General features: G+C 32.2%; 1 protein-coding gene across 1 annotated transcript; it reads right to left on the minus strand.

Moving 5' to 3' along the window:
• Positions 1–219: 219 nt before the first annotated feature.
• LOC113518985 (protein zer-1 homolog) lies at positions 220–15,786 on the minus strand. The gene is made up of 8 exons (XM_026904030.3): positions 14,487–15,786; positions 13,832–14,034; positions 12,873–13,044; positions 10,584–10,745; positions 8,028–8,189; positions 4,571–4,720; positions 3,751–4,003; positions 220–2,607 (listed from the first exon to the last, which is right to left on the minus strand). Exons 1-8 carry the CDS (start codon positions 15,489–15,491, stop codon positions 2,420–2,422), a joined length of 2,295 nt encoding a protein of 764 aa, XP_026759831.1. The 5' UTR covers positions 15,492–15,786; the 3' UTR covers positions 220–2,419.
• Positions 15,787–18,150: the final 2,364 nt, after the last annotated feature.

Below are 18,150 nucleotides of genomic sequence, written 5' to 3' on the forward strand. Positions count from 1 at the left end.
TTAAAAAAATATATTGTTACACTCTTTTATAATTTGTATTTTATATTTTAATCTTTTTATTGTTAATTTTTTTATAAATACGTCAGTACAACTTTTCATTGTGAACCGGCGTTTCATTTCTTACTAACAGTTCACAATATATATTATTTCAATAACACATGTCCAAATAAAATCATATTGACTTGTTCAATAATGTTACTAAATGAAACATCTTTTTTGTATTATTACTTTATTGATAACATATTAATTACTAAAACGACAATCTTTTTAAGATTTAAGATTTCTAGAATTAATACATTTCAACTTTTTTTATAAGTGATTTTTTTTTAATAACAAAAACATGAATATAAGAAGTGTGATGTAAATGAGAAATCGTTTCACTAAATTAGGTAAAAGAAACTCTTTTATAATACACCTTATTGAATACTTGTAATAACCGTATCTGACGATTTACAACAAAGTAAATAAAACAAAACATTATTAAATATATCCATGTTGGATTACAGAGATAGATGTACTTAACACAATTTATAGAAGTTTGCTATTCGTTTTCGTAAAATTAAGTAAGTAGTTTTAATTGGTGAATTTTATATCAACATACTATTGTAGATATAAATATACCACTTTAATGACATCAAGAAAAATATTTTGTAAATGTTGATTTTTTTAAAACCATAAATACATTTTATATTTCACATCAGTTTCTATTATGACTGTATTTAAAATCGAGAGAGCATCATATCACTAGTAATGTGTGATACTATAGCTTTCATCATCACTGATGCAACATTTGAGGAGTATTAGGAAGTTAAGGCGATTTAGATTTAATCGGCATACTAAAAACCATACGTCATTTAACGGCTTAGATTCTACGGACGGCCGAATAATAAGTAGTAATAAGCAAAGGCATGATTTATCCCCATACAAAAGTATATTTTTAATGGATAATAAATATAATTGTAATCTAATATTTTATCTACAAAACACCTTTCTTTTAATTATAAAAGATGGGTTTCTGTAAATGGATTCAATCGAATACTGAACATGTAAAATAATATTTGTAATATTATTTTAAAAGACAATGTTCGTTGTGTTTTTGAGAAATATTTTAGATAGATACTCTTTGTCGTTTTCTCTAAAAGATTATAATAGTAAACTATTTTATATAATATTTAAAACTTGATTTAGATGTCTATGTTTTGATTTACAGGATTAATAAAAAAATATACTATTCGATTTACTTTCTTTAAAATTTAAAAAAATGCTGCTGATTAATTTACAGCTGATTATATTAAAATGTGATGGGTTTGTGAAGGTGTTAGATAAAATTGTTACCATTATCTAGAACAATGAAAAAAAATACAGCGATTCGATTTGTATCGATTAATATCGACCAAATCAATTGTTATTCATAAAACAACCACCACACTACATGAAATTTAGTGTATTTAAGTATAAAATCATAAGTGGTTATTATACTACTTGTAAAGAATTTACATTATTACACGAAAACGATAACAAAATCACTTCTGTCATTATGTAGTTAATGATCTCTGTATATATAAGTAACCCATACAAAGTATGACATTGAAACAGACTGCTCTCTTAAAATATCATCAAATTATCGATGGACTCTGCGAAATCTAATTAACAATAATTAGTACACATATATAGTAATAGTAGTAAGTCTAGTAACATATGGTGTAAATATAAACAGTTATATAAATAACATACATACTAGACATTGCCGAATTAACAAGCTATTGATATAGTAACTAATAAACATTTACTGAAATCCTAAAATAAATATTTCTTAAATGTAAAATATAGAAATCCAATATATATAAGGTACAAAATACAGATCATATTGCTATAAAATTTAAAGCATTGGCTAAACAAAAAATAATCAGTGTTGCACCTTCCTTATTTCTATTTTCAATATATTACTATAACTCTAACATCAAATATTTTATATAGAAACAGTTTCTTTAAAAGAAATCTATTAGGTAGTAGTTGGTTAGCCATAAATCACGATAACTAAAGTGTTATTTTTTGTTATTGATAAAAAAAAACATGCATATGAAGCATAAATAAATATTTATACCATGCCCGTGAGATGCCAAAATTTAAGTTCGACACTTAAACATAATGGCACGCGCCACTCATAGTATTTACTTATTGTACTAACACAGTGAACATTTTAGTTCATACCGAGATAGATTTTTAACTCATTTCACCATAGTTCATTTATGCGTTTGAATAGAGTTCGCGACATCACTAGAGTTCATTGTCCTGGGTTGCCGGTGGTCTCAGTAGACGCAGCTACAGCTATCACCAGGTGGGTCCAGAGGACGGAAACCCACGCGAATCTCAGCTATTCTCGCATTAGAGGATATATATCCTCAAAGTACTCCATTAGTTAGTTGTCTGGCGCAAGCGGATCCAGGGAAGTACCGGCATCATATTCGCGCACGGCATACTGAGAGCAATTATCGATGACAACATGTGCGAGATCCTTGATTAGTTTATAGGGAGCAGGGTGCAACAGTAGTTCCTTCAATAATTTTAATCCTCCTTCAGCTTCCACTAGATTACAATATTTCTCAGCTGAAATAAATATATATTTTCATATATCACTATTGTGGTAATATTAGGTATTCGTCGATCTCAAAAAAAATTTTTTAAATGTCAAAGTATGGGGAAGTGTAAAAGTTGCTTCAGTAACAGAGAAGTTGTGAAATAATAGATTGTCTTGGTATGATGGCATGTCATGGGTAGACGTAAAAGCCGTGTTTTAAAGGAGGTATAAGTATGAAACTTGATTTATGTAAAGAAAGAGGACGACCAAAGAAAAGGTGGATGGACTATGTGAAAGATGATATATATTAAAAAAAGGAGTAAGCTCCGGTATGATGGTTGACAGAAATTTGAAAAAAAAAGACATTCATCATCATCAGGCAGAAATTTGAAAAAAAAAGACATTCATCAAGACACCCATTTATTTGGGGTCGGCGTTGTAACGCCGACCCCAAATAAATGGGAAAGGGCAAGGTAATGATGATGACTAATGTGGTAATTATATTTCTTCTTAATGCAAATTTAAAGGTAAGATAATATACTGTTCAAATTGTGATTCCAGTGATTATAAAGAACTACCAATTTTAAAATTATTTATGTTCGATATTCGTATGTTTATTGAATTTTTCATATTGTAGCCGACCCCGGACGGGGAACTCACCGCTATATACAATACCGCAGCGTCCGACCTCGACGACAGGAACGAGCGCGTGCATATGGTAAGCCGCAGGCCGGACGACTGACTATCTGTGCGGGGCGTTATCAACGCGGGAGACGCGATATCGTCAGTAACCGTGTTCGTGTGTATCGCGATACCCTTTTCCATATACATAGTGTAAATACGTTCCTTTTTACCGCCCAAACACGCAACGATCCACACCCAGCTCGACCCCAGGACTTGTGAAGGATGGTGAGAACCAAACTGATGAGTTCCCCGTCCGGAGTCGGCTACAATATTGTATTACATGGAGACATATCTATGTTTGTATTTGCAGTACAGTAAGAAAATTGTTTGTTTATCGAGAGGTAACTGTTAATTTATTTACGTTACCCCCTATACGTTACGCCATCATTTTTATCTTAATTTCCTTTACCAAACTTAAACGTAATTTGTTATATGCTGGTCTTATAATGTATGTACTATTCAATAAAAAATAATTTTATTCTACTTACGGTAAACAGTTGTAAGATTAGCCAATGCCCAGACAGCCCAATGCTGGCACTGCGGTGTGTGATGGGCATTCAGCAAACTGAGTATAGGCTCAAAAGAACGATAGTTAATATTCCGTTCCGCTTTTAAGTCCCAACGATCGACCGCAGCTGCAACACGCGCCAACACTGCCTCGCGAGCTGGCTCGTCTACTGTCCAAGCTTGGGGGCCATCTGACGCCATATGAGCTAACACCCCGGCAGCATTGTAGCTTACCTAAAATAAATATAGTTTATTGTTTATACCTGACAAAAAGTTATTTTTATTATTATATCAGCCATTAACTGCCCACTGCTGAACATAGGTCTCTTGTATAAAAGGGATTCTACCAGTAATTGCCACGCTTGGCAGGCAGTTTAGTAACCACAGTTAGGATTTGGTGATGTTTTAAAAAGGACGAGTCGTCTCTTACGACACCTACTGGAAAGAAAAGGGTGGTCCATGCCAGGCTGGGACTACACGGTAAGTGATGATCAATAAATATGAATAACACTATGGATATCACAAAGTAAATACTTTGATTTTCATGGTATCTACCTCATCCACTGCTATCTTGAGGACTAGGATATTATAGCTTTAGTAATTTCGCTGCCATATTCCCACCCACCCTTAAACCGAAACACGAGCGACTAAGTTAACCATATAGACAGCTTTTGTATAAATTCTCCCTCGAGTTATATGTTTTATCAATATAATATAAACAAAATTAATGTAAAATAAATCGGAGAGGCATATGCCATGAAGTGTTAAGTATATAAATATAAAATGATTAGTTTTCTATACCTCTATACCATCACTGCAAGAATCGAGTAATTCATAAAAGACAGTGAGAAACAATTTGTCCATCAGTTGCGGCCGTAGTTCAGCTACTTCAGCAACGTTGCCGAGAAGCCCCATCATATTGCGAAGCAACTCTTCCTTATCAGGAAAACTCTATAAATAAGATAAGAATAATAATAAAGTAATATTTAATATAAAACCATTTTATACAGTCAACAGTTTAGGTAAAAATATAGATGGCATGTATAACCCTTTTAGTGCTATTGATTTTTACTCATATCTACTTAAAAATGCCAAAGAAATCTTTGTCGTGTTGATGTCATTTACCCTTGTCTCTAAAAAAATTGTATCTCCTCCAAAAAATATCCAATTTTAATATTTTTTTTACAGCAAGTTAAACAGCGACTGATTTCACGAGCGCTATGACGCTCGTCGGCACTCAAAGGGTTAAATAATGAAGAGAAGATAGTCGCAACCCGGAGGCTGCCGGGATCTACAGAGCAGCAGTGACCTAGGAGTGGGGAGCTCAATCCTGTTTGACGCTACGTTGCCAGTATGTCGAAATGACAGAGCTAAAATGCCCCGGGCTTGACATAATATCTAAAAAGATAACGCGAAATTAGCCTAGAAAAGAAGGATTGAGCGCCGGATCTCCCAGGTTAAAAATTCTAAATGGCAGACTGCTCTGCTTCGGGAAGGACAATATTCGCCCAAGAATTATGCACCCCGTAAAAGAGGCCTTTGCTGGAACAGTTACACGTCTGTTCCAGCCGAACTTTGGACAAAAAATTACGGAGTACATCGATGACCTAAAGGAGAATATCCCCGAATGGGAGAAGTGACTTTGATGGTACTTTAAGAAAGTCGAGATGTATCAAGAGTGTTTTTATGAGTGATCAACTGAAGTTCTATAGGAACTTAGAGTGCTCAAAATTGCAGCTCACAGGACAAATACCAGAAACAGCCAACTTCGTCACATTTTGGCTACAGCTGTGGTCTAAACCTGTGGAGTGCGAGAAAAGCGCATGGATGCATGGTGTCGAGGAAACATGCGTTCGAATAATACCGATGCAACCTACATTACCGGTCAAAAGTTTGAGACCACTATAAAAAATATAAAAAAACAAATAAAAATTAATATATTTAAAACTTTATGAAAAACAGGTTTTACTTTAACGTTACACACAAGATTTAAAATTCCAAAATTACATGAAGTCTTGACGAATACAATGTTCTAAAGAAAACACACACAAGAGAGTTTAGAGATTTTTCATCAAAATATCTTCCTTTGCATTTTATGACCCGACCAATCTTTACTACATGCGAGCAATTAATTTGTTTATAGTCTCTTGCGAGATATTCCTCCAGCTTTATTCTAATGCATTCCACATAGTTTGCTGTGAAGTAGGACATTGTTTTCGCACGTTTTGGTCAAGCTCTTTCCACAAAAGCTCTATAAAGTTAAGATCGGGGATTTGGGGTGGCCATGTCATGTTTTTTAACGCCTGTTCAGACTGTTTTTTTTTTCTAAATAGCCCCTACATAATTTTGAACTGTGCTTTGGATCATTATCTTGTTAGAAAATAAATCCTTAGCCGATTAACTTTAGTCCGGAGGGAATAGCATTTTTCTCCAAAATTACTTCATAATGCTCCTTTTTCATAATTTATTTAATTTGGACCAGATTTCCAGTCTCGTAGCCTGAGAAACAACTCCAGACTGTAACAGATCCGCCACCATGCTTGATAGACGGGACTACACACTGTGGCATCATCTTTTCTTCGGTGGAACATCGAATGAAAATTTTTCTTTTTAAACCGAATATTTCAAATTTAGATTTGTCACTTCATAGCACTTTATAAAAATCTTCTTCGATCCAGTCTCAGTCCAGAGCCCATCAGCAATGTGACCAAACAACTTGGCATCTCGTAATCGTCCTTACACTGCAGACACTGACACAGGTTTTTCCCATACCATACCATAATAAATTTTAGAAACATCTTGATTGTAAGAACACGAAATCAAACGAATTGCGGATATTTGTAGATAACCCAAAAAATACAGAGTTTAAATAAACATTAGAAATATTTTAAGAATTTAGAACAATTGTTTTAAAAGTTGATGTAACATAAAAAAAAAAGGATTAGTTGCGGTAATGCGGTAATAAATTTTTTCGATCGATTATCGGACTATGGCTCACATTGGAAAATATGGAAACAATGTTTGTTTATTGCCCTTTTTTTGGCTTATATACAAAACAATACAATATGTAGGTGTGCAGATTACTTTTTATCGCCAATATTTGGGAAATATTTAGTAACAATAAAAGTTTTTTATTAGTAGTCTCAAACTTTTGACCTGCGTGCATTTCCATTAAGAAGGAAGACATGGTTGCCGCAATTCGCCGGGCTTCGGAATAGAAAAGTCCGAAGATCGACATATTGCAGCGCTACTGGTTGAAGGCGTTCTCGTGCAATACCAGAGTGGCCTCTAAAATAAGGATACTGTGTAGGAAACCATCTTCATATCGCTCCATCAATTGTCACAATATATAAAAAATTTACATCCGTTCTGAACGCTAAGATCTCTCGTAATGTATACGAAAATACTTATGCTTACAATTGAGGTAGGGGCCGTAACCGCGAATCGAAGAAGCTGCTCCTTATTAATACCGTCACTGACCACCCTCCATATAGAACGGATCACTAAGTCTTCAGTCATGAGGCTGTATATTCTGCGGAAGGCTAGTGGCATGCACAACCGCGAGATTTACAGCCTTAGGAGATATTTTCTAAAGAAAAAAGACGAGAGTATGCATAGAGAGGTCATAGAATGTGACAAAAGATTCATTCCTCATTCTTTAACTAAAGAAGACTGGCAAAAACCCGAAGTACAGGTTACCTCTCAACGGGAGGCCGTATGGAAAGACAAGAGCTGCATAGAAGACTGAAAATTCTTCACGAGTCATACTTCAACACGAAGACCACCGTGCACTAGCTACAATTCGGTGATCTCTTTGGAGAGACTGAAGGGTTTGTCTGTGCTATACAGGATCATGTGGTTAAGACGAACAACTACCGAAAACACATTCTAAAGAATGACACTATGGACATCTGTCGGAGTTGTCGCGATCCTGGAGAGTCATTCAGACATTTACTTTTGGGTTGTTCAGCTCTTGCCAACAATAAGTACTCGCAGAGACATAACCAGGTAGTCAAAATACTTCATCAATAGTTAGCTCTCAAGTAGGGCCTCATGAATGTGAGGTTGCCTTACTATAGTACGAGCATCAGCCTGACCTCTACAGCGACAGCATCAAGTTCAATTGCGAACGATCCATCATCACCGACAGGACGGTTTCGGACAGTTTGTGTAGAAAAAACTACTTAGAGAAACAGTGATTAATGTTATCAATAAAGTCATTTTATTAAGAGAATTCATTAATGACTTCATTAAATACCTTAAGACAAGCAAGGAAATACTCCATGCCACGATTCTCCAGGAACCTTTGGCAATTCTGTGGGGTCTCGTCAGTCACATTCCACATAGTAGACCATGCTACCTCCAGTACGTCATCACATATGCGTCGCTCCAGCCGGTCTGATATTAAATTTAACATTTTCTGTAACAAAATATTGTCATGAGTGTGTCGTATTCATTTGTTGTGATGTTGTGTTTGTATGTTTAAAATTATTACATGACATACAAATGATCTGTGCAATAAAACTTTAAATTGAAGAAATATAACACTAACGAAAACTAATTACGATATAGATATCGCCAAGCAGTACAAAAGAAGCAGTCCATTTCTCGTGACTTTAGAAGACTACATACATTTAATAAGCGATAGGGTATTATTATTGAGTAACATACAATAAGTAATCCTTTTACTCATTATTGAAAAATAATACAAATATTACGTTCGCCCAAGTTATATTCGGATGTTTACAAGGTAAATCATAATTGCGCAGCTAATATACCTAATAGTTAATTTAAGAGCAACAGCGCAACATTGAAAATAACTAGGACATGAAAAATAATCTCAGAATATATCAGTTCCACACGTACATAATTTACTAATACCAATCAGCATTTCTGAGCTCTCAGAGTTGTACGCATTACTCTGTACAACACAGAAGGAATATTCACAAGTGGCAAATTTATTTAGCTCTTTTGTACATAACTATAATGTATGGCGCTTACATCACAATTAGTTATCTACCGTGTTTACCCAATATTTGATTAGACCTTGCAATGCATATTTAAAAACAAGTTAACCAAAGATAGTAGTTGCAACATGTTTCATATTTAGAGTTTAAATGCAATGTATATCATCACATCTCACGACAGTCTGTGTGTATCTAGTAAAATTCAGTTATATTATACATAATCACTACATACTATATAAAATTATGATCTACATAAAAAAGAGTTCAATTGTGGCAATACCAGTTACGAGCATTTTGATTTAAAAAGGAAACTGAACCTATTTTGATGAAATTTATATGAGAATAATTTGTAAGTATATCTTCAGAAAAAAAATCTAAATCGGTTTATTACTGATGAAGTAACAAACAAAAAAATACAACCGAACCGAGAACCTCCTTATACACCAAATATGTCTTTTTTTATAATATCATCATTATCATTTCAGCCATCATTATCATTATCAGTTCACTGCTAAACAAAGGCCTGCACCACAGAACGCCATAAAGAACGGTCTTGAGCCACTTGCATCCCTTGACTCCCTGCAAGGCCTTTGAGATCGTCACTCCATCTAGTGGGGGTCTTTTTTATAATGCTATTTATTAAATATATTTTAAGCATATTTAAATAACAATTAATACAGTTGATCTTACTACATAGACGCTTCACTAATATTATTCATATATTTTTATTATATTTGTCATGGCAAGACAGCTGAATCAATATACTATTTTTTTTTTTCATCTTTTACACAAATGTGTAACATTACATTTTCAAACGAAGAAAATTTACGCTGGTCACGCAATGTTTATACAAGCATTTTTTATTACATCAAATATGTATTCCAATATACTTCACAATATTTGTTACATAAAGGCAATATTTTTTTTTAATATCAACTATTTTATGATCTTTGATGAACTTAATTATTGATTTAAGAAACCAAACATAGATTTAATTACTGTTATCCACAACATATTAAAGAAACACGAAACCTGATATTTTTAATATTATACAAACAGATAAAACAATACATACATACAAATCTGTCACGCCTGTCTCCTGTTAAGGATAAAGAAATGAATATGTTCGTTACAAAACATATGTTCACGATCTTAAACTCAGATATGATAGTCGAGAGGTTTTAGCGCGACTGCTGTCATTATAGTGATGGCAATGTGTATTGTATAAATATGGTGGCAACTCTACCACTATTTCATGGATTAGTTAAGGAGTTTAATCACGGGAGAGTTGCTCAATAGTTTAAGGACGAAGTTTTGGAATCTATTAGATAAGATCTCGCGAACTTCAACGTTTTATTAAGAATTGGGGCAGTGTACCCCTACCTACACCATAGTACTATTATATAACACTAAATATATCGCATAAACAATGTGGAACACATTCACGTGTGGTCATGATTATAATTTATTAAAAGATAACATACATCGCAATAGTTAACATTCGCTGGGCATAAACAAGTAAATAATTATAATACAACAATAACAATAATAATGATTCTTGTGAAGAAAGAGGTCACTCGCATATACTGTTGAGCAGAATATTTATACTAGTAAGTATAGGCACTATTAGTAAATATGATAACGATATTATGATACAATAAACATTTGTGTGTTTCCTAGTTTTGAAGTCAAGTTATAAATATAGAAATGAACACTATATTCAGTAAATTATTATGAGTTTTGAGAATCATGCGCAAGTTTAATATTAGGATTATGACATGCTCTTGCACAAAGTACATTTGTATTTAAATACAGGCTATTTTTATAGTAATTTACAAAGTAGTTACCCCTATTGCGCCGTTATTCCCTAGAAAACGTTTTTGCTTTCCGTCCACTTGACAGGCGAGCGAATTCAGTAAATATATGGCAATTCTTTGCACAAATCCTTCTTGATTCAAATCGGCGACGCCACTCAACAATATTTGCACGACACGTTCATACTCGAACATCTGTAAAACAGATTATCATATCAATATAAAAAATAGTCAAGTATGAAAAAAACTCTGGTCTCATTATTATGAATTTTGAATTTTCAGTATTTTTTATTAGTACCACAACATACTAACCGAAATACAAAACATGAATATCAAGAGGCACAATCTAAAATAAATACCTAGTTCGATTATCGATATCAACCCAATCAAGAATTGAACCTGGGACTTCATTTATGCAAATCAAAGTTATTAAATGATTGAGTAAAATAAAAACTACAAACTTAGAGAAACACATAAATTTTATTAAAAAATATTGATTTTAAACTCATTATAGATCCATTGCCTTATCTAATGTTTGAGAAATAAACCTCCATACAGATATGACCTAAAACAACAAATTGTAAATATCTTAAAATATGGAATCAGAGTAGGTCACTTCCTATAATAACAATATGGATAAAAGGGAATAGTATCTGTAACATTGTATATTATTAACTTAAATCTCAGTGTAATAACATTAGTCTTTTGTTTTATAATAAATAAGTGACAAAACAATAACACCAATAACTCAAGCCATGGTACTCTGTTTTACTAATTCACGAAAAAGGGGATAATTTTTATGTTGGTTTTAAAAGTGATAAGAACGTCAGATGATTGAGTGATTCAATAAATATAAAACAAAAAAATGGGTGATGCAGGTGTAACAGGACAGCTATTTTATATAGATTCTGTACTCTCTGAAGGAGAAACTAAGTCTCTGACAGTGGCATATATGCTTGAAACAAATTATGAAACTGAAAGAAGGAAAAAATTTGGGTGATGATAAGAACCTTAGGACATAAGAGTCCCAGCATGTTGAAGGAATAAAATGGATAATTTTTGTAGATATTAGTAATGTTTTATAGTTTAAATATTTAATAAAATTTTAAACAATGCCTATTTTGATATTGAGGGTCTATATGTATTATAAGTAAAATAACTGAAAAAATATTTATATTTTGATTAAAAAAATAATTACAACTAATTTTTAAAAGTTAGTTTGGACGTGGGTAATTATAAGAATATTTAATTTTTTATTTATTTTCTGCTGCATAGTTTCATTATATGATAGAAAATGTGACAAATATTTTTATTAATTGATTATTTATATTTATTAATAATACATAGTACTATTATAGGAATCATGTAATTTATGTGGAATACCAATACTAAATTATTAAATAAAGAAATAATATGACATGGAATATAACTAAAGATCTTTTTTGTGATAATATTTCTATAAAACATTTATTTCATTTTTTTATTTTATTTTTATGTAATGAAAATCTTTATAACCTTTTGTTTCTTACCATAGAAATACATATCATAACTGTAATATTAACTATTTTATTGATAATCTAATATCTAAATATATGTATTGAAAACGAAAATAAAAATTATAAATTTAAATATAAAATTCAACATATATATTCTTATTTATGTAGGTTTATATTTATATGTATGTATTAATATTGTATCTTTCAAATATACATATATATACATAATGATTTATAATTTATGTAAATATTTATTTTAATTTCTGTTTTGCACTACTACTGCCCAATCACTACTTCCTATGCCACTGTGTTAGGTTAACTGGAAGAAATCTCTTTTAGAGATAAGTTTGCCTTTTCTAACATTGTTATTAATTTATTGTTGTTACTGCATATTTTAGTGCAATAAAGAATATATAAAATGACAATTATTTACCTAGCTACCTTAATTATTACAGATACATTAAAATCATATTTATTACAAAGTTTAAATAATTTATGTAAAAAAAAAGACAATGTATCTGTTTTAAATATTGATTTTGTTTTAATAATTTTGGTTACTTGGTTAATATTTTAATGATATGTATTTATTTAAAAAATATATATATACTTGTATTTTTTTTCCTGGAGGGATGATGTAGTATGGGGATAACCTTAAGAAATATGTTTCCTATATATTAAGACAACTTCCAATAAATATGATAGTATTATATAATTCATGTGTTTCACTAGCCTTTAGGTTATCATCTTACAACCCACCATATACTTGGTGGTACAGTAGATACCTTATGTATACATAAAATAGCTTACAGAAATATACAAAACTTACCACGTCAGTTGGAATCTTAAACTGGCAGAGTGTTAGGCAACCATTTCTCATCATTGTATCATCCCCAAGATGTGCTTCCATCCCATCAAGTAAAGCAGAGATGATGCGTCTTTTTAGTTTGATTCCAATTCTGTCTTTTTCCTTTCCCTTCACAATGTAGAACAGTGTGGCACTAAAACATTAAAAATTAATGCTTAAGTATGTGTAAAATATAAAGTGTATAGAATATCTTAAATGTAATTAACAAAACCTATTCAAATCCCTTTTTAATTAATTACTTTTCTTTCATTAATCATAAATTCGTTAATATTGTGTAACATTTTTCAATTGTATTGTAAAATTTATCTAACTTCTTTGTTTTATTTTACATAATATATTTTGAAATAAAGCTTTTGTAACTATATGTGCTATATCATAACTATGTGTAACTCACAATCATAAAATATTCTAGTTCTTTCTCCAATATATAATGATAATTATTTTGTTGGATATAATTTAAATAAAACCTGAATAATAAATAAATACAAATAATTTTAATAACACCTGAGTCCTCAAGAATGGCATCACATGGGGGATATCATAGGCAAAACAGTATACTCTGTTATGTCCATAGCACTGCTCATGTCTATAGGCGACAGTTACCACTTATCATCAGGCGGACTGTCAACTTGTTTGCCATTCTAAGTTGTATGCCTTTAGATAAGGCGAAATGTGTAGCTCAGTTACCATTTAAGACCTTTGTACCACATTTCGAGCAAATAAATTATTCTTATTCTATATAAAATAATAATAATAAACTGAAAAATGAAATCACAGTTATCATTATAAGACTAATTATAATGATACAAGATGGATGCTTATGATTATTTATTGATTGATCAATATATTAAATTACTTTTTGTATGATGTATATATAAAATCAACTTAATATTCAACCACCAGATTTTTTTTCATACTACCTTCCAGAAATTTGTATATGTTTTTCTAAGACATGTTGATCCATAGCATCAAGAACAACACAGAGGGCGCGGCCCACATATGCATTATTCTCATAACGGAACAAGTAGTAGAGATCATTGAGAACACGCGCTAACATTGCTGGTCTCTCCATGTAGGCTGTAGCTGCGGTAAGTATCTGCTCTTCATTAGCATCTCCAGAAATCTTAAATATATAAAATAAATATAGAAAATACATGTAATTAGATTATTTAACTAGGTAGTCAACCTATTTAAATAATCTGGATATTAACAACTAAATATATTATTAATATCATGATGAACATACCGAATTGGCATGAAGACAGAATAAGTGATTTCTAGAATCATATATTGTTTGTGTGCCAAAACATGAAGATTATAAGTGTATGTAACATTGAATAACATACACTTACATTCTTTATGTTCTGATAAGGTTTTACAACCCAATTGCTAGTAATATATTCCATTAGGATGACATGGTACATTCTGGAAACCATCATGCTTAATTCTTGTTGAATGTTACAATAAACCAACTAACTTGCTTTCATCCTTATCTATCATCTCTTGTATTCAATCCTATTTTAACCCATTAAAAAAATTATAGATTACATTACTTATTATATTTCCAAAACTCACCACTTTAGCTGGAATATCATGTCTTTTGCAGGCACCATGATGTGTACCATAGAGACCAAGAAACTCCAATGGTCTGTTAACACGGCTTACAAGACCAGGTATATCACAACATTCTTGATTTTTTGACTTGCCAGCAGAATCCTTTGAAACAGCTGCAGCTCCAGATCCAGCCAAGTTTGTTCCTGATATATCTAATGACTCCAGAAGTGGCAAACTAGTGACCAACTTTGACAAAACATCATTTGGGCAAAAATATTTGCCCTGTCGTTCATTTGCCTGAGATATATCCAAGTGTCGCAATGTATGCAATGTGGCTATCCAATCTATTACATCTTTTGACCAGTGCACACTATGCAATATTAGTGATTTTAAATTTTTGAGTTCATTTATTGCCAGTATGGAATTATTTGAACTACATTCAGATAAATCCAAATGTGTCAAATGAGTTAAAGTTTTGAGGAGGAGTAATGGAACTATTGCAAGCCCTCGACGTTGAATAGTAAGTCTTCTAAGTTTTGGCGCATTTATTATGTAGCCTCTCTGTCTAAATAGGCTTTCATTTTGTGATAATACATTTGTGAGTGGCCCAACTTTCAGTGACACTAGATTTTGGCTGTTGGCATTTATTATATCTAAGGAAGCTGGCAAGAGATACTCACATTGCACTAATTCCACCTCATAAGGCTTGTGCTCCATAAAACTTCGTAGACCTTCATCTGTGATGCGAGAGTTGCGCAGTTTGACAGTGCCCAACCTTGTACGTTGGCGGTCACGAAACAAATTGGCAATATTGTCACTAACACGGCTGTTTTTTTGGTAAGCTGATAGAAATTTTTCACAAATTTCAGCTGGTAATATGACATCGTCTTTGAGTTTGCGCAATCGACTAGTAGGATCTAATTTCGTAATAGTATTCAGATTATCTACTATGTAAGCCATACATATGTCGAATAAGGAATCAGGACTGCTATCGTACAAAGAGAAAACTTCTTTATTGGACGACATTCTGGGCTGCACAGTAATTTTACTAAATATTCAAGATATAGAAAATAGAAAGGCTCTCAGTGACAACACCATTTCTATAGGAAGTACCTACCTATTTCACTCACTATTACACTACCTTCAAAATATTCTTACCAATTATTCTTTATTGCACAGAAATAACTTACAGTAGGTTCTCCAGTACAAGAGAAAATAAATAACTCGCAAAGTACAATAAAAGTACGGAAATCAGGATTTCGCACAACGCAACAAGAGATGATTTTTTTATAACACTGTACTGTAGGTATATTGATGTACGTTTGTATATGTGTGTGTTGAGTGTTTGCTTGTAGATATTTACGTTCGGAAACCAATACAAATAATACACAGATTTCGACGTTCGGAAACATTTTATGCAAAGCAGTTACATAGAGAATTATTTATTTATTTAACTCTTTATTGCACTAAAAACATAAAAATATACAATGACAATTAGAAAATTCGAGTGAAATACAGTTGCATAAAGTACAGATTAAAATATTTACATAACGATACAAAAGGCAGTTTTATTGCTGTGGCAATCTTTTACAACAAAATGATAAATGGCGATGGGTAAGTAAGTTTAATAATCTAACTATCCGGCTATTTATTATGTAGAAGCTGGCTAAATAGCCAGCTATTTGGCTATTAACTATTATAGGAAAGACTCCTTATAATCGACCCAATAGCAAAGTACTTAGCGTTAGCTATTTAGCTGAACAACTGCCCAGCCGCACCACATAAGGGTCGATTCTCAACACAACAATATTATGTTAGATAAAGTGATTGGGTTTTTTTCATTTCTTTATTTTGTTATTCAACAAACTACTATGTAGTCAATTTTATGTTAGGTATATCCATTAGAAAATTCTTTTAATTTTGTTCATAATGGTGCCACTTATGTATTGAGTTAAGAAGCTTTACCTATATCAACCATAATCGAACAGACCATCTCTAAGTTTACGTTCATAAATCATAGACGTCGCTAAATCTTACTGATAAAATGTATTTTGATAATATTATTTTTTTATTAATGAATATACTCGTAGTAATAATTATAATATAGTTCTTTGCAAGAAAAAACAAATAAATAAATAAAAAAAGACAACATCGCATAATGGATTATCTAATTTATTTGATACTGTGATGAAGATCGAACCCAACGCAATGCAGCCGGGTAGCTATTCAACCAATAAGTTATCAGCTAGCATACGCTATCGTTACTGCCAGCTGCGACAGCTACCGTAGCTGCCGCAGCCGACGGGTAAACATAGTTGTTACCAGTTGACGGTTAATCGACTATAACTAATAGCTGCCTATGTCGGCGACAGATAATCTAGCCACGGCTATTTGCATAACCGCTATACAGCTGGGTATTGGTATAGCTATCCATCGCTAATGATAAAAGGACAACACATAGAAGTGGTTAGGTGGCATAAAAATGAATTAATAATTTATATATACATAATTTATATTTTTAACTACCTTCTGCGATTCTTTTTTAATATAAGATACCACCATGAATTAAATGTTACCACTGAATGTGGGAAAGATAGAAAGCTGTCGAGAGGACGCTCATTATTAACTATTATTAAGCATTTTTATTAGGCAGATTGTAAGACAAACATTTATCCATATTATATTTCTTGTCCAGCGACAATAGTTCCATAACTGTATGAAGTTAAACACATTATTTAGGTTTAGATTTGCCATAAGGTCAGCTTTGTCATTGCCGCTAATACCACTGTGTCCTGGTAACCAGGCAAAAGAAACGGAATACCCTCTCAACATGCAAAGATAAAGACTTTGTCTTATGTCACAAATAATGGGATAAACTGGTTTTGATTTAAACGGATATTTGGCTAGAGCTTGCAAAGAGCTCATAGAGTCAGTGAAAACTATTGCCTTATGTAATTTCATTAAAAGTATATATTCTACAGCTTTTAAAATACCATAACATTCCCCGGTAAAAACTGAAGATTCCGATGGAAGTTTAATTTTTTGAACGATATTAAATTGTGAATGAAACACACCCACACCTACACAACCGCTATTGTCTGGTTTTGATGCATCTGTAAAGATGTAGTGCCATTCATTCCATTCAATGTCAGTTATAAACATAAATTTGGCATTCAATTCTGAATCATTTTTTGATAACCCAAAATCATATTTAATATTAGGAGATAAAACTAAAGATTGATATGAGCATTTATAAATGGGAAAACAGGACGATGTAAAAGTGGGAGATTCTATGGATTTATATTTTTCATAACTTTGTATTAAACATGGAGGTTTTTTATGTTTCCAATAAGATGAAGACGAAATAAAGATATATAGTTGAGATAACTTTTGAATAAGCGGATGATCAGATAATTGTAAACAACGAAAAAAGAAGCGATCAGATAAATATTGCCTTCTTAAAACCAAAGGTGGATCACCGACTTCGAGCTGTAAAGCATTGATTGGACTTGATTTCATTGCTCCAGAGATAATCCTCAAGGCCTTTGATTGAATTAAATCCAATTTCTTAAAAGCAAATGAACTTCTTGGAGCTAACAAAAAAGTTCCATAATCAATGACACTCCTTATAAGACCATTATAAGCAAGTTTTAGTGAAACGGGATGTGCTCCCCACCAAACTCCA

This window comes from Galleria mellonella, unplaced genomic scaffold, assembly GCF_026898425.1.
Source record: "Galleria mellonella isolate WM207_F2 unplaced genomic scaffold, CSIRO_AGI_GalMel_v1 utg33, whole genome shotgun sequence".
Taxonomy (NCBI): Eukaryota; Metazoa; Arthropoda; class Insecta; order Lepidoptera; family Pyralidae; genus Galleria; species Galleria mellonella.